At 60.6% G+C, this 25154-nt stretch overlaps 1 protein-coding gene across 7 annotated transcripts in view; it reads left to right on the top strand.

The window, feature by feature from the left end:
• GTF2IRD1 (GTF2I repeat domain containing 1) overlaps nucleotides 1-25154 on the top strand; it is a 121572-nt gene that overhangs the window by 34431 nt on the left and 61987 nt on the right. For 5 of the 7 annotated variants that reach the window (XR_007147761.1, XM_047838495.1, XM_047838497.1 and 2 more), the window contains exons 2-10: nucleotides 1836-1964; nucleotides 5769-5910; nucleotides 8280-8435; nucleotides 10181-10364; nucleotides 11091-11401; nucleotides 12619-12708; nucleotides 14800-14883; nucleotides 19497-19680; nucleotides 24284-24309. Coding sequence is in view for 6 of the 7 variants with exons in the window: in XM_047838495.1 (XP_047694451.1) it covers nucleotides 1842-1964; nucleotides 5769-5910; nucleotides 8280-8435; nucleotides 10181-10364; nucleotides 11091-11401; nucleotides 12619-12708; nucleotides 14800-14883; nucleotides 19497-19680; nucleotides 24284-24309 (1300 nt within the window). In the remaining variant the exon portion in view is untranslated. Of the gene's footprint in view, nucleotides 1-1835; nucleotides 1965-5768; nucleotides 5911-8279; nucleotides 8436-10180; nucleotides 10365-11090; nucleotides 11402-12618; nucleotides 12709-14799; nucleotides 14884-19496; nucleotides 19681-24283; nucleotides 24310-25154 lie in introns of those variants that run through there. The other 2 variants (XM_047838498.1, XM_047838499.1) reach the window with 2 other exon arrangements.

Here is a 25154-nt window from a genome sequence, read left to right on the forward strand (position 1 = left end):
CTGCTCACACGGCAGACCCTCCGGTGGTCTTCGTGCCAGAGAAGGCTCCAGGGGAGGCCACCGGCTGCCTGCTGGGCCCTTGGGATGTCCCGTACGTGGCCTGTCATGCCCTCAGCATCCCTTAATACTGTGGACTTCAAGCATTTGTAAAATTGCAACCTGGGAGAAGAAAGGAATTTTATAAACATTTAGAAGTGAACCCAATTCACATTCCGGCCAGCGGCTGCCTGGCCCGTTGTTAAAATCAATATTTATTCACAGCCAAATAGCAGACTGGGGCCAGAGCCGAGGCCGGAGCCGGGCTCCAGAGTGTTCCTCGTTCGTTTGCGTGTTTCCATAACCGAAGTTCGGACGCTTCTCACCTGGTTATGTGTGAGGCACTCTGACACTTGTTCTGCGTCACCGACCCATGACTCACAGGAAGCCTACAGACTGCGGTTTGGACCACACCCCCCCCTTGGCCCGTCATGCACATCGGGCCTGAGCTGGGCCCGGGGGTCACCAGCCCCTGCCCTCACAGGGCTTACAGTCCAAGGGGCAGCTGTGGTAAAAGAAGGCATTCTGGGTCTGGCACCCTTTAAGGCAGCAGGCCCAGCTGTCAGCCCGCCCCCGGCGTCCCCGTGTGCAGGAAGCAAACGGGACGGGATCCACAGACTCCCTGTGATGCTCACTCCCCTGAACTGGCCACCGGCACCTGGCCTGGGGCCCATGCACAGAGCCCTGGAGGAGCTGAGCCCAGAGAGGGAAACCCAGAGTCCCTGCCTCCACTCTCTGCCCTCTCCTTTGCTTGGATTGGCGAGAGAGCAGCCGCCTCTGGAAGGCCCTGGCACTGGGACAGCCTGGGGGGTGGGGGGTGGGGTGCCCCCAAACCCTGGCCCTGACTCCTGGGGTTCTGGTGAGGGAGGGGCAGGGAGGAACTGGAAGCAGGGGAGGCTGACCTGTGTATCTAGTGGGTTCCCGTTCTGGGCTGCCTGGGGCAGCCCTGACATTGGGCCCTGGTCTGAGGGTGCCCCAGTGGGGGGAAAATGCGCCTCTGTCCTCCAGGATCCTCATGACTATGGGACAAAGTCCTGTCTTGGGGAAACCCTGTTCTGAGATGAAGTGGCTTCTGCCCCACGGTATCTTTCTGAGCTCGGTGGGGGGGCCTCGGGGCAGTGGCCTGGCCTAGGGAAGCCTGTGGCTTGAGAGCTGTGACGGAGGAGGCTGGGAACATGTGGGAGGCCAGCGAGGACGCCTGGCCCAGCTGGGGCAGGAAGGGGCAGGAGGTGGGGCAACGGAGGGCACCTTGCCAGCAGAGGTGACCATTAAAAGCAGGGCGGGCAGTCGGTAGAGGACAGAGGGGCACTCCGGTCGGGGAGAATGGATGTGGGTATGTTTCAGAGACGGTGATGCTTGGCGTACCTGGAGCGTGGGGTGTGAGTGGGGGAGCTGGATGGGGGACAGGAGTCCAGAGGTGGGCAGTAGGGAGCCACGGAGGGCGTGTGAGCGAGGCAGAGCCACTGCCAGAGCTACGTGCAGGGGGAGAGTTGGCGGTTGAGGTGCAGGGCAGACTGGCCCTGGTACCGGCATTGCAGGTTTGGGGGATGTTTCGTGGAGCGCACTCCCCAGTCTCCTGCCGTCTATGCCCGTGCCCCCATGGAGCTGTGTGCAGGCGACTGTGTCTCCAGGCCTGTCGGGGCTCTGACGCCTTCATGCGTACGAGACCCTTGTGTGAAGAGGTGGCCAGCTCTTGATTCGTCCCACCTGGGAAGCAGAGGCGGCCCCTGGGGACCTGGGCAGTGGGCAGCTGCCGAATGTGCCCCACATGCCCATCTCCTCCTCCTCCCTCCCTCCAGGTGACCATGGCCTTGTTGGGGAAGCGCTGCGACATTCCCACCAACGGCTGCGGGCCCGACCGCTGGAGCTCCGCCTTCACCCGCAAAGACGAGATCATCACCAGCCTCGTGTCTGCCTTAGATTCCATGGTGAGTGCCCCTGTCTGCCCTGGAGGAGCCGAAGCCGACCGCAGAGGTCTCACTCCCCAGCCTGAGTCTCAGTGGCCCCATCTGCAACAGGGCCCTCTGCCCGTGTCAGCGGGCGGGAGGCTTAAGTGATTGGGATGGAAAAATCCAGCCCTGCGAGTAACCGCTGTCCCCTCGTCCCCTCTTCTTCATTACCTCGTGCCATTCGAGTCCCATCCCTGGGAGGGTCCCAGGCTTCCCTCCCTCCCCTGGGGTCCCCTGGAGGATAGCGTGTGGGCAGTGATTCGTGCGAGAGCTGTAATCCCCGATGTTAAAAGCAAGATCTGGGACTGCATCTCAGGACCAGGAGAGAGAAACGCGGTCTCAGAAATTGTACCTAACCCTATGGTAGTTTATTCCAAGTAAGGAAATAGTAATGTCATTTTCCTGTAGCCTTTTCCTGGGGGAAAGTTCTGTGACAGAGGGTAGGTGGGTGTTAAAATCTGTCTGGCATCAGTTAGCTGCGCCCTTGCATTTTAGGATGGTGAAATTCAAGTCCAGAGAAGGCAGTACCTTGGCCTGGAGTCACACAGCTTGGCCAGCTTTTGTTTTATTTTTTAAAAATGATGGGGCGCCTGGGTGGCTCAGTCGGTTAGGCGGCCGACTTCGGCTCAGGTCATGATCTCGCGGTCTGTGAGTTCAAGCCCCGCGTCGGGCTCTGTGCTGACCGCTCAGAGCCTGGAGCCTGTTTCCGATTCTGTGTCTCCCTCTCTCTCTGCCCCTCCCCTGTTCATGCTCTGTCTCTCTCTGTCTCAAAAATAAATAAACGTTAAAAAAAATAAATAAATAAAAATAAAAATAAAAATGTTTATTTAGTGATTTTGGAGGCAGGGATGGAACATGCGCACGCTGGGGAGCAGCAGGGGGAGAGAGAGTCCTAAGCAGGCTCCCCACTGGCAGCTCAAAGCCCAACGTGGGGCTCGATCCCACGAACTGTGAGATCATGAGCTGAAATCAAGAAGAGCTGGACGCTTAACCGACTGAGCCACCCAGTTACCCCTTCATCTTTATAGTTTTAACATGTTTGTGTCTCTAAAATTTTTTTTAATGTTTATTTATCTATTCTGAGAGAGCGAGATAGTGATCAGGGGAGGGTGAGAGAGAGAATCCCAAGCAGGCTCCCCACTGTCCACGCAGGGCCTGATGCGGGGCTCGATCCCACAAACTGAGATCATGAGCTGAAATTAAGAGTTGGACACTTAACCGACTGAGGCAGCCCAGCATGATCAGTTTTTTTTTTTTTTTTGCAATGTTTATTTTATTTTTGGGACAGAGAGAGACAGAGCATGAACGGGGGAGGGGCAGAGAGAGAGGGAGACACAGAATCGGAAACAGGCTCCAGGCTCTGAGCCATCAGCCCAAAGCCCGACGCGGGGCTCGAACTCCCGGACCGCGAGATCATGACCTGGCTGAAGTCGGACGCTTAACCGACTGCGCCACCCAGGCGCCCCGCATGATCAGTTTTTAAAGTGGCCTTTCGGGTTCAGAGTCTACGGTTTCCAAGAACAAGGGCCTCCTTCCAGGCTGTTCCTGCTTAGGGACCTCGAGCACTGTTGAGGTGGTGCATGTGGGCCAGAGGCGGTAGGCACCGCTGGGGAGGTTGGCTGGGTACGACCCCGTCCCCGTGCAGAGCATCCTTCCTGAGGAGGGGAGCCCCAGGAGCTCAGCCGTGCCTGCTGCAGGGGCTGCGATGGTGAGGTCAGCTGTGACAATGGGCAGTTTCGACCCCCACGACAGCCACTGAGCCGTCTGCGGTAATTGATATTTAAATTGTAGTTAGTCGTGGGGCGCCTGGGTGGCGCAGTCGGTTAAGCGTCCGACTTCAGCCAGGTCACGATCTCGCGGTCCGTGAGTTCGAGCCCCGCGTCAGGCTCTGGGCTGATGGCTCGGAGCCTGGAGCCTGTTTCCGATTCTGTGTCTCCCTCTCTCTCTGCCCCTCCCCCGTTCATGCTCTGTCTCTCTCTGTCCCAAAAATAAATAAACGTTGAAAAAAAAATTTTTTTTAATTGTAGTTAGTCGAGGGGCGCCTGGGGGGCTCAGTCGGTCAAGTGTCCGACTCTTGGTTTCGGCTCAGGTCACGGTCTCACGGTTTCGTGGGTTCGAGCCCTGAGTCGGGTCTGTGCCAATAGTATGGAGCCTGCTTGGGATTCTCTCTCTCTCTCTCTCTCTCTCTCTCTCTCTCTCTCTTTCTCCCTCTCCCTCTCCCTTTCTCCCTCTCCCCCTCCCCCTCCCCCTCCCCCTCCCCCTCCCCCTCCCTCTCCCTCTCCGCCCCTCCCCTGCTCACGCTGTCTCTGTGGCTCCCAAATAAATAAGTTGTAGTTAGTTACAATGAAATACGGTAGTTCAGTTGTTCAGTTGCACTGGCCTCATTTCCGGGGCTTCGTGGCCACAGGTGGCTATGGCATCGGAAGTGCAGGCAGAACATTCCCGTTCGAGACGGAGAGTTCTGTTGGGCGGCACTGCCCTAGAGCGTGTTACGGAGGCTCCTCAGGGGAGCAGTGGCCCTGTAGCTGTCTTGGGGGCGTGGACAAGACCCGCCTCCCCCGGCCTTGGGTCCCTTTATGGCCTTCCTGAGGGACCCTGAGGATAACAATGACACTTGCTCTGCCGTGACCTGACTGTGGCATTGTCTGGGGCCCAGGGCCCTGGGGCCGGGGTCCTCGGGTGGTCTGCATGGGGCCAGACCTCTTTTAGGGCGTTTCCTCACAGTCCAGGTCTCTGTGTCTCTGGGGACATCACTTCCCGGGGAGTGAATATCTCCTCCAACAGCAGGTTGCTTTAATCTTCAGAGGAAATCAGCACACACCCTTCACCATGGGAGAGCCTAGGAGACAGGCTTGCTGGCTCTACAATGTCCCTGCCCCCCCCCCCCCCCCCCGCCTCCTCAGCAGAGTGACTCTGAAGCTGAAGCTGCCGCAAGAGGCATGATCATGGCCCAGAGAGGTTGAGGAACCTGTCCTAGATCACACAGCAGCAGGACTGTGATGAGAAGGCAAGCTTCCTGACTGCCAGCAGAGCTCTAACTCAGATAAAAACCAGCATTTATGAGGCGCCAAATGCAAGCTGAGAGCTTCGCAGGCAGAGTTTTTCTGCTGACCTAGGTCAGAGGGCTGAAATGCTCGTGGTCTCAGCTGCAGGGCCCCTGTGTGAGGGCTTCCTGTGCTGTGGGCCGGCCAACCTCAACTCTGGGACTGCAAAAGTAACCTCTCCGATTGTGTACCCACACGAGGTGCCCCGGTTTAGAGATGTGTTTTCATGCCAACCAGGCCCCACGACCAAGCCCATTGAAAGCCTGGGCACTGGGCCGTTTGGCCCCATTAGTCCCAGAGCAGGAAGGCGCTGATGGGGGATTGAAGCCTGGATCTGTCTGAGCCTTGGTTCTCCTGGGGCCCCCCACCTCCTCCTCAGTTAGGACTTTGAGAAACCTAAGACAGGATTGTCCCTGGGGCTGGGGCCAAGCCTCAGGCCGGAAGCCTCCTGCCCCCAGAGCAAGGCAGACCTGGGAGCAGGACGGGCAGAGGCCATGTGTCTTCGTTCTCCTGTCTTCTCCCCTGACCTTGACCAAGCTTCGGTGGGGACGGGGGGCATCATTCACTCATTCCTACTACAGAACTGACCGAGAACACTGGAGGGGTGACCTCCCCCTCGAGCTGCTGGTGGACTCTCAGGCAGCTGGGAACTCCCATCGCACCCCCAGAGCCGTCCCTGGAGGTGTCCCCAAGCAGGGGGAGCCTTCCCCGGGCTCACGTACCCTGCTCCCCCCTGCAGTGCTCGGCGCTCTCCAAGCTGAATGCGGAGGTGGCCTGTGTCGCTGTGCACGATGAGAGCGCCTTCGTGGTGGGCACCGAGAAGGGGAGGATGTTCCTGAGCACACGGAAGGAGCTGCAATCAGACTTCCTCAGGTTCTGCCGTGAGTACCCCGGGGCTCCGGGGGCGGGGCCTGCGGTCCCTGAGGGCAGGGGCTCTGGCGCATCTCTGGGTCCCCAGAGCATTACCAGGTGGCCCTGTGTCGGGGTGGGGGGTGGGGTTATGTAGGCTTCCCAGTGTGGCATCGTTATGGGGGGGGGGGCAGAGTTTTTATTGGAATCAGACACACAAACCCCAGGGGGGGGCCAGGCCCGACCCCTCCACCTGCTCCTTGACAGAAGGGGACCCTGAGGCCCAGTGTTGCCCGGTTCCTGTGAGTCTCAGACATGGGGACCGAGTGCATCTGTTCACCTAATACTTGCTCAGTCCCTGCTGTGTGCAGCACCCTTTACAATGCTAACTCAGTTACCCAGGGCGGGTAGGCACGCTCATTGTTATAGTAACAATCTTGGAGTCACCTCCTAGTGGCTCTTGGGGACCAAGTGACTGAGGACCCATGAAGCACGAAGGAAATGCTTGATAAACTCGATCCATAGTGCTTTGGGCCAAGCCGTGTGCTCAGGAAATACTTACCTCTGGTTTACAAATGAGAAACTGAGGCCCAGTGAGCATAAGCCACGTCCCCCAGGGACACACAGCCGACAAGCGGTAGAGGCCAGGTTTCTGTTCTGAATGCCGTGCTCTTTCTGCTATGCCCCTTCAAAATAGGGGAGGGACATCAGGACACCCCGCCCCCCCTGCTGGGAGCTCTGAAGCAGGGGTCTTTCTGAAGCCTCCCAACTCCTCAATGCTACCTGCGCCTTTACACCCTCATAACTCAGCCCCTGGCTCTGCGTTCTCCCCTCCCAGCATCCCGTGTCCTCACCGCAGGCGGTGCTGTGCTGAGTGCTGGCTCACCTCCAGGTGCATTCTCACCTCTGCCCAGTGGAAGGCCCTCCCTCCTCTCCCCTGCCCGCAGATGCCTCCCCGGCCTCCAGATTCACATTCCTCCCGCCCAGGCCCCCTCTGTGCCGCTGCCACTCCTTGCCCCCCACCCCAGCCCTTGCTCTCCACACTGTGCCAGCTTCCCATGCCCTAAGCTTCCATGCGTGCTCCTGGTAAGCTCCTGAGCGAGGTCAGCGTCACCTTTGTGGTGGGTTAGGTCCTACAGGGTTGGGGCCTGGCCCCAGCGCTGAAGGCCAGCATCCCCCCGGCCATTCGAGCCCACGATTTGGAACTCAGAGCTCTTGGGGTTAAGAGCAGGCCCGGAAGTCAGACGTCTGGGGCCTTATCCTGGCTCCACCACCTGCTGCCCAGTGGGCCTTAACCTCCTTGTCTGTGAAAGGGGAGGACAGTGCTGCACTCCTCGAGGGTCGATCCGAGGATGAAACAAACCTCCTAGAGGTTAGAACAGTGCCAGGCACGTGGTTTACACACAATATATGCCGGCTGTTTTTGTCCTTGCCACTATATTAGCATCTGCCTTATACCCGGGGTCTGGACCCTAGATCAACCATTTCAGGGAAGGCTGTCCCCTGGCACTGGACTTCCAGTGCTCCCAGCTTCCAGATGCTTTCCCAGCTGCCCCCACCCCTACTCCCACTCAGCTCTCAGAGGCTGTGCCCTCTCCCCAGGTTGGGTGGGGGCTGGACCAGGGTAGAGTAGACAGTGCCAGGGTCCTGTGGCCCCCGATCGGCCAGGCTGGGGCGTGTGCACCTGGCTTCCCGGAGCCAGGCAGAACTGCTATTTATAGCCGGGAGCTCGGCTGGTTTATTTCAAGCTCCACGGATCCCGGGAGGGGAGCCGGCTCCAAGCTGCGAGGGGCCCTCCAGACCCTCCAGACCCTCCACCCGTCCCCTTTCCAAGGCATTTTCTAGCATTTCCCTACCCAAAGGTTCACTGATACTCCCAGGGCCCCACCCTGGCCCAGCCTGGCATGAACCTGCTTCTTTGCAGCCCCTTGGCCTCCTGGCGGTGTCCCCATCGTCTCCTCGTCTGGCAGAGCAGAAAACTGGGGACTCGATCGTCTAAGACAGCATTAGTGTCAAAGCCCAGAGAGGGTTGGATGGAACAGACCTTGGCTGAACCCCAGTTCTGAGCCAGGCCAGCCGGTTTTTATGCGAGAGCTCACAGACTGAGGCCCAGAGAGGGAAGGGACTTGCCCAAGGTCACACAGTGAGTTAGAGGTGACCAGGAGGAAACCCAAGCCCTGTGCTAGGCACTAGGAACTCAGAGATGACCAGCCCTGCCCTGGGCAGGGGTTTGGGGCAGGGCCCGCTTGTTCGTTCGTTCGTTCATTCGTTCATTCATTCATTCCTGTTCCGTGTTGAGTGTCTCGCTGCAGGGTTCAGCGCGGGGCAGGGACATGCCAGCTCGTTGGGCAGGTGGTGACATGGGTGCTCGCCATGGCCCGACATGCTCTGTGTCCCGCAGGAGGGGCCCCATGGAAGGAGCCGGAGGCAGAGCATCCCAAGAAGGTGCCGCGGGGCGAGGGTGGCGGCCGGAATGTCCCTCGGTCTTCCCTGGAGCACGGCTCGGACGTGTACCTTCTGCGGAAGATGGTAGAGGAGGTGTTTGATGTTCTTTATAGTAAGATCCTTCCTCATTCCATTTGGGGCCCCCGGGCGGGTGGGAGCCCCGGTCCCTGCCCTGCTGAGGAGGCCCCTCCCGGCCCCACCGCAGGCCCAGGGCAAGACCTCCAGGTGTGCCCCCCCCCCCCCCCCCAGCCCTCCCTCGTCTTGTATCCCCAGGCATGGCTCCTCCACCCCGGCCTTGCTTCCTGAACCACCGTCCCCACTGCCCCGGCCTGCCTGGCGCTGGTCACTGCCACCTGTTGCCTGGAAATGGCCCCCGGCTCGCCCTAGTCTCTTTTCGCCTGCAGGCCGGCTCCCTGCTGCCCCCACCTGTCCTTGACCAAGGGCCTCTTCCTAAAACACAAGTCTGACCAGGAAGCTCTTCCTTCCACTGCCCTGGGGGCTCCCCACTGCCCTCAATGTGGCCTAAGCACCCACATGGCCGGTCCCGCCCACCCCCAGCCATGCTGCCCTGCCTGCACACTCCGGCTTCATTTCACACCTCCTCGCCTTTGCACCGCTGTGCCTTTTCAGACTGCCTTCCCCTCTGTCTGGTGGCCGCCACCTTATTCTCTAAGGCTCGGCTCTGGGAAACCCCCTGCCCCATTGGCTTAATGCCCCCTTTGGGTACCCACTGTGCCCTGTGTCCTCACTAGCGCAGTGCTCTCTGGGGTCAGGGTCTGTGCTTGCCCTTTCCGCTGTTCCCCAGCCTGTAGTTCAGGGCCCAGCAGCGGCAGATGTTGAACGACTGAGCGACAGCTAACTTAACTAGTTAGCCGAGTCCTTCCTGTGGGGGAGGTGGGCGGGCCTGGCCTCCCTCAGAAGCGTCAAGTTGCAGAATCTCTGGCCCAGTGGTAGCCTTCACACTCTCTAGGTGACCTTGGGCAGGTCCCTAAGGGTCCCACCTCTGGCTTTGTTCCCTTCTCTACTGCAGCCTTTGGTTGTGTGGAGCAAAGGTCTGTGAGGAAACTCCCGCTGTCGTCTAGATGTCAGGAGGAAGAGGAGGCCTGGGTGGGAGGGGAGGCCCGGAGGGCCTGGGTGGGCACGCTGGCCACCCTGGGAGGGGAGGACTTGTCACACGTGGTTGGCCAGGCAACCGCCCTTCTGGCAGCTACGGGGTTGGTGCCCACAGCCCCCCACACGCCTCGCCCCACTCTGTCCCACCACCGGTGGAACCTGAGGTGGCCCTGAGGTGAGCGGCCTCTTACTGGCTCCAGGTGGGGCTGCAGGGTGGGAGTGACAACCGTCATTCCTCACCCAGGGCCCCTGGGCCACCCTGAGTGCCCAGCCAGTCTCCCCTCCATTCACCCCTTCTTCAACCCCACCACCTTCTGTCCGTGGGCTTCCTCTCTTCCTGAATCTGTTCTTCCTGTTTCCACTCCCCTCCCTCACCTCCTCCCTTCCTCCCCGCCATCTCTCTCCTGCCCTCCTTTCTCTCTCCCCCGTCTCCTCCTCACCTCCCACCCGCAACCCTGCACCCCGCCCTCCCCTCCGCCCTGAGAGAAGAGAATGGCGAGAGAAGCTGGGAGCCCTGTCCGTGGGGGAGCCCGGGCCCTCGGGTGCACACAAAGGGGACTTGTCCCTAGCGCTCGCCCACCCCTCCCCCCCACTTAGCCTGTCCTGTGTGAAGCTCACAGTGAAGGGGCCCGTGGGGTCCAGTTTCCTGGGAACCCGGCACCACAGGGAGTGACTCCACGTGGCCCCAGCCCCGCCTGGCTGCCCTCTCACACTAGACCCTCTCCTCGACCCCCTCCCCCACAGGCGAGGCCCTGGGAAGGGCCAGCGTGGTGCCCCTGCCGTACGAGAGGCTGCTCAGGGAGCCGGGGCTGCTGGCCGTGCAGGGGCTGCCCGAGGGCCTGGCCTTCCGGAGGCCAGCCGACTACGACCCCAAGGCCCTCATGGCCATCCTGGAGCACAGCCACCGAATCCGCTTCAAGCTCAAGAGGTGAGTGGGCCCGGGGCCTGGTGGCTGGACTGTGAGGTCCGGACCGGGACGGGCCAGGAGGGCGACCTGCTTCCATTCTGGCTCAGCCACCTGTGGCCACTTACCCAGTCACGGGGAGGGGACTTCAGACACCCGAGGGGGACTAAAAGCTCCCAGCCTGGCGGCAGAGGTGAGGCAAATGCCCGGTCGTAGAGCATGATCTGAGCCAGGCGTTGTGTCACGGGGGCCCCCAGGGGACTTCGGTGTCGCAAAGAGGCTGAAACAGTCCTGGCCGGGAGCCACATCATGTGTGCTCGCTGGGGTTATGTCAGGGGCTGGGGGGAGGCGAGGAGGTGGAGGCTGGTGAGCTGGGTCGAGCGCTGGGGCTGCCTGGAGACCGGCCCGAGGCCGTGGCATTGCCCGTGGGCGTTCAGCAACCACCCTCCGCGCACAGGCCCCGAACAGGAGGGATGTGGTAGGAGCTGGGGGGCGACCGGGCATGTGATGGCTGGGTGGGAGGCACGGAGGCCGAGGGGCAGGGCCCAGCTCCTCCAGCGGCCCTGGGCGCATTACAGCCCTGCCCTGGCCTGCACCCCCGCCTGTAAACTGGGGACTAGCTCCCGTCCTGTGTACCTCGCAGGCCGCCATGTTGTGCGGGGGCCGGGCTGGGGGACTAAAGGAAGAGATGGGACCTTCTGGTGGGTCAGGTGTATGAAGCCATCACGTGTCCTTCTCTCCTTCACCCAGGCCACTTGAGGATGGCGGGCGAGACTCGAAGGCCTTAGTGGAGCTGAACGGCGTCTCCCTGATAGCCAAGGGGTCTCGGGACTGCGGCCTGCATGGCCAGGCCCCCAAGGGGCCACCCCAGGACCTACCCCCCGCCGCCGCCACCTCCTCTGTGGCCAGCTTCCTGTACAGCAGCGCACTCCCTAACCACACCACCAGAGAGCTCAAGCAGGAGGCGCCCGCCTGCCCGCTTGCCCCCAGCGACCTGGGCCTTGGCCGGCCCGGGCCTGAGCCCAAGGCCTCTGGTGCCCAGGACTTCCCCGACTGCTGTGGTAAGCTCCTGCCGGGACCCCTAAGTCTGGGGGTGGGACGGGGGTCACTCGTGTGGGGGCACCCTCCCGGGGCAGGTCCGGGTGCCCGGGCCCACCCCAGGCTGAAGGAGGCACGTTGGGACAAGGGGCTGGGAGAGGACAGCTGGCGACCCTGGGCCTCCCCTCAGCCGTCTGTGAACAGTATCCTTGGCCTGGGGCCAAGCGATGTCCAGAGGAGTCTGTGGAGTCAGTAAACGTGCTAATCGGTCACATGCTGCATCCCCAGCCTGGGTTGGGGGTACTGGAGATAGAGAAGGGACACCTGGATGTGAGAGAGACCTGTGTTCACATCCTCGGGCTCCTTGGCTCAGTGGCTGTGTGTCCCAGAGCAAATCTCTACCTCTCCGAGCCTCAGTTTCCTCATCTGTCAAGTGCAGATGCCAGTAGAACCTCTCGCAAGGTCATCGTCTGGGTCAAGTTCCCGGGCCAGTCAGAAATGCACATTCGCAGGCCCTGCCACAGTCCTGCTGAATCTGAAGCTTTGGGGACGGGGCCCGGTCGCCCGTGTGTTCGAATCTGCCAGGTTGATTCAGATGGTGCTCAAGCTTGAGAACCGCTGTGTTAAAGCACTGAGTCCGGGGCGCCCGGTGGCACAGTCAGTTGAGCATCTGACTGTTGATTTGGGCTCAGGTCGTGATCCCAGGGTCGTGGGATCGAGCTCCACATCGGGCTCCATGCTGAGTGTGGAGCCCGCTTAGGATTCTCTCTCTCTCTCTCTCTCTCTCTCTCTCTCTCTCTCTCTCTCTCTGTCTCTTCCTCTGCCTCTCTCCCCACCTGTGCTCTCTGTCTCTCTAAAATTAAACACACACACACAAAACCCCTGAGTCCAATGCTTAGTACATAGTAAGTGCTTAGAGGGGGCTGTTATCAGGAGGAGAAAAAAGGGCTTCCCTCCCTTCCCCACCGCCCAATGTGTGGGCTGAGCGGCCGGTGGGACTTACACACCTGAAATAGGTGTCCCCGCCTGTAAAAGGTGTCCTGGGACATCACAGCTTCTCCCTGATCTCCTGTTTGGATAGCAGACTCTGCCCCTGGTCAGGGAACTTGCCTAGAGTTCGCGATCACAGGGCTCAGTTCTGGGGTCTCCCTGATGGATGAGGCTGTTACCCCAGGCCAGATCTGGGGGAAGCCCTCTTGGGGCCCACCTTGAACCTGTGCCTCTCCTCTGCCTTGTCCAGGACAGAAGCCCCCCGGGCCTGGTGGTCCTCTCATCCAGAATGTCCACGCCTCGAAGCGCATCCTCTTCTCCATCGTCCATGACAAGTCAGGTAGGACGGTGCCCATAGCAGTGCCCTGAGCAGACTGGGGACCCGGGGCTGGGGGTGGCGCTTCCCGAAATGGAAATGTGTCCACTGGGTCTTACAGGAGAGCTGTGCACGAGGGACCTTGAGTCAAACCAGAGTATGACAGTTCTGCATTGCTATGTGACAAACTACCCCGGAACATAACTTAAAACAGCAAGTGTTTCCACCTCATGGTTTGTGTGGGTCCAGAATTCAGGAGCAGCTTAACTGGGTGGTCCTGGCCCCGGATCTCTCATGAGGTTGTCATGGGGTTGCCAGCAGGGGCTGCGCTCATCTGAAGGTTTGACCGGGGCCGAGGATCCACTTCCAGGCTCACTCATGTGGCTGGTGGCAGAAGTCTCCTTCCTACTGCATGGGCCCCCACGGGGCTGCTCGAGTGTCCTCGTGATGTGGCGGCTGGTTTCCTGACGTTAGCAATCCCAAGCAGAGTAGGGAGGAAGCCACATGTCTTTCATGACCTACGTCACAGGTCACCATCAGTTCTGCCGTGTTCTACCCGTTGTTTTTTTTTTTTAAGTTTGTTTATTTATTTTGAGAGAGAGAGAGAGAGAGAGAGAGAGAGAGAGTGTGTGTGTGTGTGTGTGTGTGTGTGTGTGTGTGTGTGTGAGCAGGGGAGGGGCAGAGAGCGGGAGAGAGGGGGAATCCCAAGCAGGCTCTGCACTGTCAGCGTGGAGCCAGACGCCGGGCTCGAACCCACAAACTGCGAGATCATCACCTGAGCTGAAGTCAGATGCTCAACCGACTGAGCCACCCAGGTGCCCCCGTGTCCTACCCTTTAGAAGCCAGAAATGAGCCACCCACACTCACAGGGAGCAAGAGGAATTAAACTGCACCTCTTGAAGATGAGAGACAAAAAAATTATGTGGGCAGATATTAAAAGTACCACACGGTATTTGGGATTCATTTATACCCAGAGGGCTGAAGCAAGACTGTCCAGCAATTATGCCTTGTGGAGATCTCAGCCTCGGCTTCAGTGAGAGGCTCCTTAAGAAGACCTAGTCCCCTGGGGCGCCTGGGTGGCTCCGTCGGTTAAGCGTCCGACTTCAGCCCAGGTCATGATCTCACAGTTCGTGAGTTCGAGCCCCGCGTCGGGCTCTGTGCTGACAGCTCGGAGCCTGCTTCAGATTCTGTGTCTCCCCCTCTCTCTGCCCCTCCCCTGCTTGTGCTCTGTTTCTCTTTCTCCAAAAATAAATAAACATTAAAAAAAAAATTAGGGGCGCCTGAGTGGCTCAGCCAGTTAAGTGTCTGACTTCGGCTCGGGTCTTGTGGTTCATGGGTTCGAGCCCGGCGTCGGGCTCTGTGCTGACAGCTCAGAGCCTGGAGCCTGCTTCGTGTTCTGTGTCTCCCTCTCTCTCTGCCCCTCCCCCCACTTGCACTCCGTCTCTCAAAAGTAAACGTTAAAAAAATTTTTTTTAATTAAAAAAAAATGAAAATGAAAAAAAAATTAAAAACGAAAATAAAAAAAAGACCTAGTCCCTGAAGGGCGCCTGGGTAGCTCAGTCAGTTAAGCATCTAACTCTTGATTTCGGCTCAGGTCACGGTCTCGCGGCTTATGAACTCGAGCCCCACGTCAGGCTCTGTGCTGCCAGCGAGGCTGGGTAAGACCCCAGACGTACAAGGTGTGAGGGTTAGTGGTCTGAGGTCAGGACTCGGCATCTCAGGGAGAGCACCCTCTCAGCCCCCTGCCCGTCTAGGGCAGGAGACACCCAGGATGGACAGGCTGAGCCTACGTCATTAGCCACTGCCCGTGGGGGCAGACAGAGGCAAGAGGAGAGAGCAGGTGTGGAGACCAGCAGGGCGTTGTGTAGGGCTGTCTCCTGGAGGAGGCTGGGGCCTCAGGGCCCCCAGTAGGAGTGGGTGGAAGGGGTGAGGCCCCTCCGGGGGGCTCTGCCGGAGAAAGCCTGGTGGCCTCGGCTGTGGAAAGAGTGTGGCTGTCCTGGTGCCCCGGCCCAGCGAGGAGGGTCTAGCGGGGAGCTGGACGCTCGTCACGAAGCAGCCAGGCCCTGGGCTCCCCGCTCCGACCCGCCCTCACTCGTACCTCCTGTGTTTTGATAGAGAAGTGGGACGCCTTCATAAAGGAAACCGAGGACATCAACACGCTCCGGGAGTGCGTGCAGATCCTGTTTAACAGCAGATATGGTGAGTGGGCGGCCCGGCCCGCTGTGTGGCCCCGGCAATGTGCTGAGCATCTCATTACGTGGCAGTCACTTGTGTTCCCTAACATGACAGCGGGAGCCATATGCTGGCACACCAGCAGTGCTAATGTCATCTCCTGTCTGGCTGGGGGGCGGTTGTGTCAATATTTCCCTTCCAGATTTCTCCGGGGGGGCGGAACTGATGGCAGAGCCCCAGCCTTGACTCACCTGTGGGAGGCAGGCGGGTCGGCATCCAGAAGACCCAGAAAAACGGCCGCTGGCCTCGCGCACTTGCAGGGTCCGCCCCGCGCTGCGCTGTTTCCTGCCGCCGTGCCTTTGGGCCTCTGGGCCTCTGGGCCTCGCCCTCCGCCCGCCATGCCCCCCACGTGTTTGGGGAGCACACTCCCACTCGTTCTTCGAGACTCAGCCTAGGCCGGCCGGGCCCCCAGAGCCGTGATGGGGTTCTCTCTGTCACGCGCCCTGCACCTGATGCCCCTTGTCTGTATCTGTTCCCGTGACGGCCAGGACCGTGCCAGCCCCTCCCTGTGTCCCCAGCACCCAGGACAGAGCCGGGCTCAGGGCGCATGTCTGCCCTCTGCACCTGGCTGGTCGCCGGGGCGGGCGTGCCTTCCACGCGGTCCAGCTTCACGCCCAGTGGACGGCGAGGCCACTGGTTGGCTGGAAGGCGGGGGCTGGAGCAGGTGGTCTGTAAGCCCCTCCCACCCTGGGTGCTCTGAACACCCCCCCACACCCCGTGCCACGCGCTCCGACACACCCACTCTCCCCGTCTCCCCGGCAGTCCTTGCTCACTCTGTCTTTATTGAGCTCCACCTGTAAACCCCACTCAGCGGATGGCCACGTGTGGCCCTTGCCTGCCTGGGCGGCTCTCACTTAACTGTGGAGATGACGCAAGTTCCCGCAGGTCACCGCAGGTGTGACAGCCACCACCCGCTGAGTGGTGCCGCCCCACGGTGGGGAGTCCCTCCGTGGATGGGGCCAAGGGAGGAGATGGGGCAGGGGCCCCGGGAGCTCCCTGAACGTGCACGGTCCAGAACGAGCACTGTGCTGGGAGTCCATAGCCACTTGCCAGGTGACCTGGAGTTGGCCGTCACCCTCGGTAACCTTGGCCTTCTCAGCTTGAGCAGAAGGGACAGCGTGGGGCTTCACCCTCCTCTCTTCCTTCTGTCTCTTTCTGTCTTTCTGTCCTCGCTCTCTGTTCCACCCTCCCCTCCTGCCTTGATAAAGGAAAACCCTTTCTCCGATACTTCTGACACCGGAAGGGTGGGTTTCCCAGCCCCAACAATTCTCCAGGCCTCTGGACACCAGCTGGGCGTCCTACAGTTCAGTCCCGACGCAGACCCCACAGGTTAAGGGCCCAGTCCCAAAAGACAGCCCCGCGGTTAGGCCGTTTGAGGCCTACGGTCATTTTTCCGCGTCTTCCGGATGGTTCCCCAGACGGGCACCCGCACTTCTGTCCGCCTCTGCTACACATCCACGGTTCGCATGACCCCTCAGGCTCAGCCAGCCAGCCTGCCACAGTGGCTCACAGAACCCGGAAACACCTTGCTTACCTTTACCTGTTTATTGTGAAGGGGACGGACGAACAGCTAGAGGACGAGGTACACGGGGTGAGGCCTGGCGAGTTCTCGAGCGCTGGAGCTTTTGCCCTGGTGGAGTTTGGGGTGCACCCTCCCGGCACGTGGGTCCGCCAGCTCGGAAGCTCGGGGGAGCCCTTGGTTTAGAGTGTTTACAGGGGTCCCAGTAAGTCGGAGGGATTGGTTAAAACATTGCCCCGTGGTGATTCGCTCAATCTCCAGCCCCTCTCTGTCCGGGGCGGTGGGGGTGGGGCTGAAAGGGGCAACCCTCTGATCACGTGCCCCACCACCCCGAAACCAGTCCCCATCCTGAGGGATCTGGGGGCACCCCCCTCATTATCATAAACTCAGGTGGGTTAAAAGGGGCTTAATATAAATAACAAGGCTCTTCTCAGGCCTCTCTCCCAGGAAATCCCCAAGAACCTGAGTGCAAGGCCACACATGGACTTCTTATTAGATCACGAGTTGCTCCCTCCCTTTTTTTTTTTTCTCACGCTTTCACTGGTTCGCCCACTTGTCAGTCATGCATCCTGAGCCTTCCCACCTTGTGTCGTGCACGCAGGCCAACGCTGGTCTCAAGGCACTTCAGCAGGTGCCTGAAGATGTGTCTTGGGTTGTAGTGTAGTGCCTGGCGCGGGGGGGGGGGGGGGGGGGGGGGGGTGGAGGGTGGTGGGAGGAGCCCTTGGAAAGACAGGACCACACAGAAAAAGGTGAGGTCTTCACAGGCTTGAGCAGTCAGGGGTGGCTTCATGGAGGAGGTGCCCTTTGATCCACGCTGGGGCTAGGGAAGCCTAGGCCTGCAGGCTTGGCAGGCTGTGCCTTCTGGATTGGGGCGGGGCTGAGCCAGGCTCTGGAGGCCTCGTAAGGAATCCGGCACAGCCTGGGCGTCTTTGATGTGGTCTTTCTGGTAGACCTGCTCCTCCCCTCTTGCCTGGACCGTCCCAGGCAGGTGTGAGCTGGATGGGCAGTAGGGGGAGGGGATCTGGGGAGGACTGACTCTGTCTGCCTTGGGAGCCTTCTGCCCCAGCCGGGCTGGCACGGCGGCCTCCAGTCTTCCCGCCTGTAGTGCCCTCTGGATGTTTCCAGAACGCTGAACCTTTTGCGGATGCCAGCACCTGGCCTGGCCACATCCAAATCCAAGGAGAAGCACTGGGCTTGGAGTGGTTGAGGCCGTGTCCCTTCTCCGGCTTCCCCAACTCTGAGCTTTCCCTGCAGCTGTGCCGGGGAGAAGGCAGTCCCCAGGGGCACGCTGTGGCTGGCCTGAGGTATCCCACAGACCCTGGATAAGTGGATCCTGCCCCTGGCTCTGCCCTTTCAGCCACCAGCTCTGGGTGAAGTGGGCCAGCAATGGGGCTGGGGTGCAGAGTAGGGGGGCAGGGAATAGAACAGAGAAGAAATGGGGGGAACCCCAGCCTCCAGGAAGCCTCAAGAACATTGTCACCCGGAAGGAGATTGAGACTACGAGGCACTGAGGATCCTGCATGGCGGCTCCGTTCTCCCGTCTCAGTGGGCAGAGGCTGGAGGCCAGGTGGGATTGACCGCTGTCCACTGGGTCCCCTGGCCTCCGAAGAGACAAGCCCAGCAAATGAGAGGAACCCGAGTGGAGATGAATTCACACAGACTCGCAGAAGCCACCGCTGACGGGCTGGGGCTGGGGGTTGGGGGAAAGACATGGTTTGACAGCTGTTGAGATTTCGAGGGTTTAATTTGACAACGAGCTAAGTGTGGCTTCACAGTGGGATCTGGCTGCCAGAGCCGCCAACGCAGACCCGGCTGTGTCAACAGAAAAACAGTCTTGACGGTGTGCCAGGGAGGGCCCCAGGCAGCTCGGCCCTGTCCCGCTCCGGGTGTGGCTGGAGGGGAGTCCAGCTCGGAGCTGGCACCTGCTGGGACACGGAAAAACGCGGTGCGGCCGGAACGGGGAAGGGCCTGAGGAAGGGCACGGAGACGCAGGACCACTGGGGAAGTTTGGAGGGATGAGGCAAGAGGGAAGCAGACACCCAGCCCAGCAGGTCTCCTGAGACCTCCCAGGCCCTGGGGGGGTGGGGGGGGTGGGGAGGGAGGGGAACAGGGACCCATGAAAGTCCCATCAAGCACATAGTAGGTGCTCAAAAAGTACTTGGTGCCTGAATGAGTAAGAACACGGGACGTAAGTGAATGATTGAGATGGCCTGAGACTGAACCCAAGGGTCCACAAGGAAGGAACAAGGAACCCACTTTGTAAACCCGGATTCTGCCTGCACTGCTGTTGGCAAAGTTTCTACAGTCTCATTTCTGGCCCTGATGAGTAAGCATCATGTGCACCCCCCACACCTCCCTGGAGGAAAGAGCATGTCTGGAAGGCTGCAGGAATCCTGCCGAGAGCCCCCTCAAGCCTGGCTGCCGTTCACTCGCTCACCGAGTACAGGGAGCAGCTAGTCTGTGTCCCATCCTGTCTAGATAGATCCCAGATGGGGAGCGGTTGGCCGCCTGTGTCCCCGTGGAACTGAGGTTCTGGACAGTGAACCAGCATACAGACAAATATGTGTATAGTGTCAGGTCATGGTGAATGTGGGACGGAAAACAAAGCAGGGCGAGATGGAGGGGACTGGCGAGGTGACATCTGGGGGGACGCTCGAATGGGGAGAGGGAGGAAGGGCAGTGTCTGGTGATCTGGGAGGAGAGAGTCTGAGTAGCTGGTAGAGCATGTGCAAAGGCCCTGGGGCAGGTGCGTGTCTGACGTGTTAGGGAGGCAACAAGGAGGCTGCAGAGACTGGGATGAGCAGAGGGGGCACAGGAGGGAGGTGAGTCAGAGGTGATGGGGTCCTGGTCACGTGGGGCCTCGTAAGCCCAAGTAGGACTTTGGCTGTCACCGAGGGGGATGGGAGCCCGTGGGCATTTTTCAACAGGGAAGTGACATGCTGCTCCATGGCCGGACGGGTGCAGGGGATGGGGTGGGGGGAGGTGATGGTGACCACGGCCCTGGGGCCCCGCATGTCCTGCAGCTTCCGTCCCGCGCTCAGCCTTGCCGTTGCCCTTCCAGCGGAAGCCCTGGGCCTGGACCACATGGTCCCCGTCCCCTACAGGAAGATTGCCTGCGACCCAGAGGCCGTGGAAATTGTGGGCATCCCCGACAAGATCCCCTTCAAGCGCCCCTGCACGTATGGGGTCCCCAAGCTGAAGCGGATCCTGGAGGAGCGACATAGCATCCACTTCATCATTAAGAGGTACAGGGCTCGGGGTGCCGCGGTGTAAGGGCTGGGCAGGGCGCCACGGCAGGCGCGAGGCCGGGCCCGGGGAGGCGATGATGACGCCTGGGTGGGATGAAGAGGCTCTGACAACCGAGAGGATGGGCGGGCCAGGGAGAGAAGTCGGCCTCCTTAACCTGACGGGAAGGCTCTTCCTTCCTGGCCTCTTCTGAGGATTGAACGGGGAAACTGAGGCACGGCGCCTGTGGACACTCAGTAAGGTCTTAGTAAGAGGTGTTTTCCTCCCCCTAAAGAAGACTGAGGCCTTTCAGCTTACCTGCCCCTGGAGGGGGGCCCACCTGAGGTCACACCCCACCTTGGGCTGCCCTACCTGCTGGTAGGCTGACTGCCTCTCCTGTCTCCCTAGGCAGCCTGGCGCAGGTGTGGATAGGTGCAAGAAGGCAGGACAGGATGCACTTGAGAGCTGCAAACCCCCAGGGTGGCTGGGTTGGGGCGTGGGGGGAGCCTGCTGCTGCCCATCCCACAGTGTCGTTGCCCGAGACTCTAGCAAGGAGTTTGCCCTCACAGCCGGTTGGACCCCCACCGTGCAAGCATCGGGGTCTCCAGGCAATGCGTGGACTCCCTGGGATGTTTCCTCCTAAGTGGTGAGAGACGGAGCGTGGCTAGAAGCCATGCCGTCCAGCCCCCTGCCTCCAGGCAACAGGGCACCTGCTCCGGGAGCTCTCTGAGGGCACGCCTCCAGGGTGTGCATGTACTCGCGGGCGTGCTTCCTGGACTAGAGGCAGGCACTGAGGGCGAGGACTGCGCGTGGCTCGTGGCTGAATTCCCAGTGCCTAGAACAGCCCCTGGTATGCAGTAGGTGCCCATTGTGTATGTGTGCAATGAGTGAATGAACGAACAAATACTTGTCCGGGGGTGCAAGGAGGCTGGGCAAGCGGCTGGGGATCCACTCAGGGCACGGAGCTGTTCTAGAGCAGTGGGCAGGACCTCTGCAGGGTTGCTGGAGGCCAGAGCGGGGTCTGCTGGGCCCCTTTGCTTTGGGGGGGGGGGGCGAACAGCAGGCTCTAGGGCGACCAGGGCCCTGGAGGTGGGCAGATTCGGGAGGGTGCTGTGGCATCATCCCGGTTGGCGGTGGGTGGAAGGAGAGAGGTTGTCTCCATTTGGGGTGGATTCCGAGCTCTGCTGGGTTCGCCGGTGGGTGGACGGGGGGAGTGTGGAGGGGAGCACGGAGGCCAGGATCACGCCGTGTTTCTGGGCGTACAACTGGGGGAAGCAGGTCTGGTGTGGGGTGGAGAGTTCACGTGGGGTGTGCTAGCCCGGAGATGATCGGATACGGAATTTTGAGGAGTCAGAAGCTCCAGAGGGAGGTCTGTGTGGGAGATAAGATTTCTGAGAGTTGTCCTCATGGGCCAGGTAGGGCTCCCGCCAGGGTGGAGATAGAGAGGAGAAGGGAGTCCCCACTTTAGAGGCCAGGGCGAGGAGGAGGATGGGGAGGAGGAAGGGGGGAGGAGCCACCAGCAAAGGAGGCTGAGAAGTGGGGGGGCGGGGGGCATGGTGGGAGGGCAGATTATTCTGGAAGTCCGCCCTGACCGTGTGGTCTCCTGTTTGGAGCCCTTTCCAGCCCCCGGGGTACAGTGCATACCCTGGCCCCAAGGCATGTCGTCAACCCCTCCCCCCACCCCGCCTTCCCTCCCTCACATGGAGCACAGCCTTGGACACCCTTCTCTGAGTCCAGGCCGCCTTACCGCCTCCAAGCCTTGGCTGAGGCTCCTCCCTCCGCCCGGATCAGCTCTCCCCAGCTTCCCACCTGTGTTCATCGTTCAAGGTGTGCTTACCTCTGGTCTGAGGGTCCTCCCCGGCGCCCTCGTTCAGAAAGGATTTCCCCCCGCCACGTTCTAGAAGTGAATTGAAACCAGTCGCCCTTCTGTCAGCCAGTGCCTGGTGCTGTGTAGCTTAAACGTGTCTTGCTGCTGCTGAGTTCTTTTCCTGCTTGACTCTCGGGAGGGGGACGGGGGTAGGTGAGAAGAAAGCTTCAGGGACACCCCAGCGTCCCCCCATGTGCCTGGCCATGGTATTTGGGTCCTCACCGTGGCTGACCTTGATCTCAGTCTAAACCAGAGCTTAATTAATTCTTCACTAGTATTTGCCAAGTGCCTGTTACAGGCTCAGCCCTTTGCTGGGCTCTACTGAGGACTTCACAGACAGCAGGCAGTCCCCAGAGGCCACCACCAGTCACGGTGGGGGGCATGGGGTGGTCACTCCTGTGATGAGTTCAGGGCACAAGAGGACAACAGGTTTCCAAGTGTCGAGTCGATGGCAAGTGGCGAGTGGCAAGCCGGCGGGGCTTCCTGAAGGAGGAGGCTTTGGCATCAGGCAGATGGGGCTTAAAGTCACTCGAAGCACGATTACCTTGAATAGCCCTTCTCTTCTGAGCCTGTTTCTCGTTTGTAAAAATAAGGACAAGGTGTGGCCCTCTCCCCAAGATTTTCTCAACATAAAATGAGGAGGCAGGCCTAACACACCTGACCTATAGTAGATGTTCAATAAACATGAGTCCTTTCGCTTGACCTCATCTTCCTCACATATAAAGAAGTAGTCAAGTGCATCGGTGTTGACGGCCTGAGTTTGGGTCCTAGCCCTACCTTTCCCAGCTGTGTGTCCTTGGGCAGGTCACTTAACTGCTCTGTGCCTCACTTTTCTCATCCGTAAAAGGGGGCTAGTGGTGGTCCTTGCCTCACGGCGCTGATGGAAGACCACATGGCGGGAGGTGAGCAAAGTACCTATACCTAGAACAGCAGCTTCTCCCTCCTGAGCCCTCCGGACCTTTTCTGCTGTTACACATCCTCGCCTGGTCGGTGGAGCATTTGAGATGTGAGTCGGGCAGAAGTGAGTCGGGAGGCAGGGCTTGGGAGCTGCCAGCAGGCTTCCTCTGCCGCGGCCCATGTGTCTGCAGGATCGGGGGCAAGTCAGGGGGAGAAGCCGATCCACAAGCCTTGGGGGTCTTATGATTGGCGGTAGGGGGCTCCCTGGCCCCCCAAACGCCCATTCCCACCAGGACACCAGCCCCAAGTGTCAGGGTCCAAGCTGACACCTGAGGGGCAGACACATCAGTTCTACCTAAGACAGAACTTAAGGGGCAAAAGCATGCGGAGGGGGTCCCGGGACTCTGGGATGTGTGCGGAAGATTGACCGCAACTGCTGGTCTGTGCCCGTCAAGCAGCCCTTGCGGGCCTGGCGGCTCCCGAGGGCATCTGTCATGGTCCTGGAGCCTTGTCAGACCTCCCTGTCGTCTGCCCCCCAATCCTCCTCCCAGGGAACCTGGCAGGCCACGGGCGCTGTCTCCCTGATGGACGACGGTAACACCGTAAATGATAAAACCAGAGTCGAGGCCAGCAGCCTCCCTGTCACCGGGTGGGGCAGAGGAAGCAGGAAGCAGGGCTCGGCGAGGAAGTCGGTCTTCCCAGAGTTAGTCCCATGGCTGCTTCTCAGCCTTAGGGGACCCAGATAAGTGGGGGCCCCCAGGAGCAGCGGGGAAGGCGGGGCCCCTCAGAACGAGAACGGGAGGTCAGGCCCCGGGCCTCACCTGCCTCCCACACTGACATTTTGGCCTCTGTTTGAATTTTCTGCCAGCCTGGCCTTGGGCATTACTAGGCCCTTGTGTTGGGGCTCCGACATCCTTTCTTGTGTCTCGTGTAGCATCTGTAGCCTGAGTGTCACAACCGAGGCCCTGTCCCCTCGTCCGGCTGTTCCATGGCACACAGACTCTGCTCAGGAACCCCCACCACTAGCTCCCCACCCCGGTGGGTGCCACCAAGGTGGGAGCCCGGGTGGACAGAAAGAATACCAGCCCTGAAGGCCGACAGGCAGCTGACCCCAGCTTCCTTGCTGACCTTCACCCCACTCTCGTATTCCTGGCTCAGACTTCAGGTGTCTCTCCGGGATGACGCGGGGGTCCCGAATGGTCGCAGGCCCCCAGCCACCCCTCCTCCAGTCCGCGGTCTGTGTGGTGATGGGGTGGTCTGGAAGTGCCACGTTGCCCTCGGAAGCTCCCCATTGCCCACGGGGCAGAGAGCACGTGCCCGAGCCCAGCATGGAAGGCTGTTCCCCTCCCCGCCGAAGTCTTCCCAGACCCCTTCTCAGACTGGGGCGCCTTGGCTCCCGTGTGAGGGGTCCCCTGTGTCACCCGCATGTGGTGACAGGCCTGGCTCGTTGCAGTCAACACGGAGCTTCTTGGGAGCAGGGTCGGTCCCCGTACCTGTCACTGAGACACAGGCCATGATGGGTCGAAGCCCACGGGGCCCTGGCGGGAAAGGGGTGTATATCGTCTGCCACCTGTGGCCAGAAGGAGCTCGGGGCTGGGGCACCGAGGTGGACAGCTCGGACCCTCCAGGACCAGCCCGCCCTGGCTGGAGAGAAGTGCTCCTGGCCGTTCTGAACGGTGGCCTCTCCTCCCCCACACGTGGCCAGCCCAGGACTCCGGGCTGCAGCGGCAGCCGTGTGCCTGGGACTGGAGTGGGCATCACCGAGGGGGCCTGGAGGCCTGTCCCTGAGCCCCGGGGGGGGGGGGGGGGGGAGCCCTCGGCCTGCAATGCTCTCATACCTGTCTCTCTCCTCTCCCCAGGATGTTCGATGAGCGAATTTTCACAGGTATGTGCGGGTACCATCCAGTCCATTGTGAACCTCTGAGCCGATGCCCCCGAGGGCTTGAGCCGCCATCCCACGGGGACCCTGGCGTGGGGAGGGGGCCTGGGCGTGGCCACCGCACCCCGGGCAGACACAGCCCCCAGCTCCCGGTGCAGACGCCCCCTTCAGGGACAGTAAAGCTAACGTTTGCTGAATACTGACGGGCAGCGGGCAGTCTGGCTGGGAGCCTGTTCTGTTCTACTTTAATTTCGTTTTGAACAGTCCTGTGAGGCGGGTTCTGCTCTTCTCCCTGTAGCCCAGCCAGTAAGCCGTGAGGCTGGCCGCAAACGCAGGCGTGTGGCCCCGAGCCCGGGCCGTAACCAGTAGGCGGCACGCCCCTCAGGAAGAAGACGAGGGCTCTGCGTGATGCAGCAAAGGGGGCAAGGATCTTGGGGCGCAGCAGACCTGGGTCCTAGTCCTGGCCCTGCGGCCCCCCAGCTTTGTGACCTGGGCAGGGTTATAGGAGCCTCACTTTCCACATCTGTGAAATGGGGGGCGATGAGGGCACCCAACTTCCTCTGGGGTTCTCCGATAATTAAATGAGAGAGGGGTCCCGCAGTATGGCCTTGGGGGCATCGGCCATTTTCTGGAGGGTTCCCTCAGCCTTAGGAGTGTACGTGAGGTCGGGACAGACGTCCTGTAATCCTCCCGGATCCCTGGCCTCCTCCGGCGCTGGGGCCCATGTTCCTCCTCCCAGGAGGCATCTCTGCTCAGGACCTGTTCCTGGCCTGGCAGAGGCCAGACGACCCACAAAGGGCGCCCCCGAGAACCTCCCACCAAGGCCCGTGCCCACGTGTCCCACAGGCCAG

This window comes from Prionailurus viverrinus, chromosome E3 (genome assembly GCF_022837055.1).
Source record: "Prionailurus viverrinus isolate Anna chromosome E3, UM_Priviv_1.0, whole genome shotgun sequence".
In the NCBI taxonomy this organism is placed as follows: domain Eukaryota; kingdom Metazoa; phylum Chordata; class Mammalia; order Carnivora; family Felidae; genus Prionailurus; species Prionailurus viverrinus.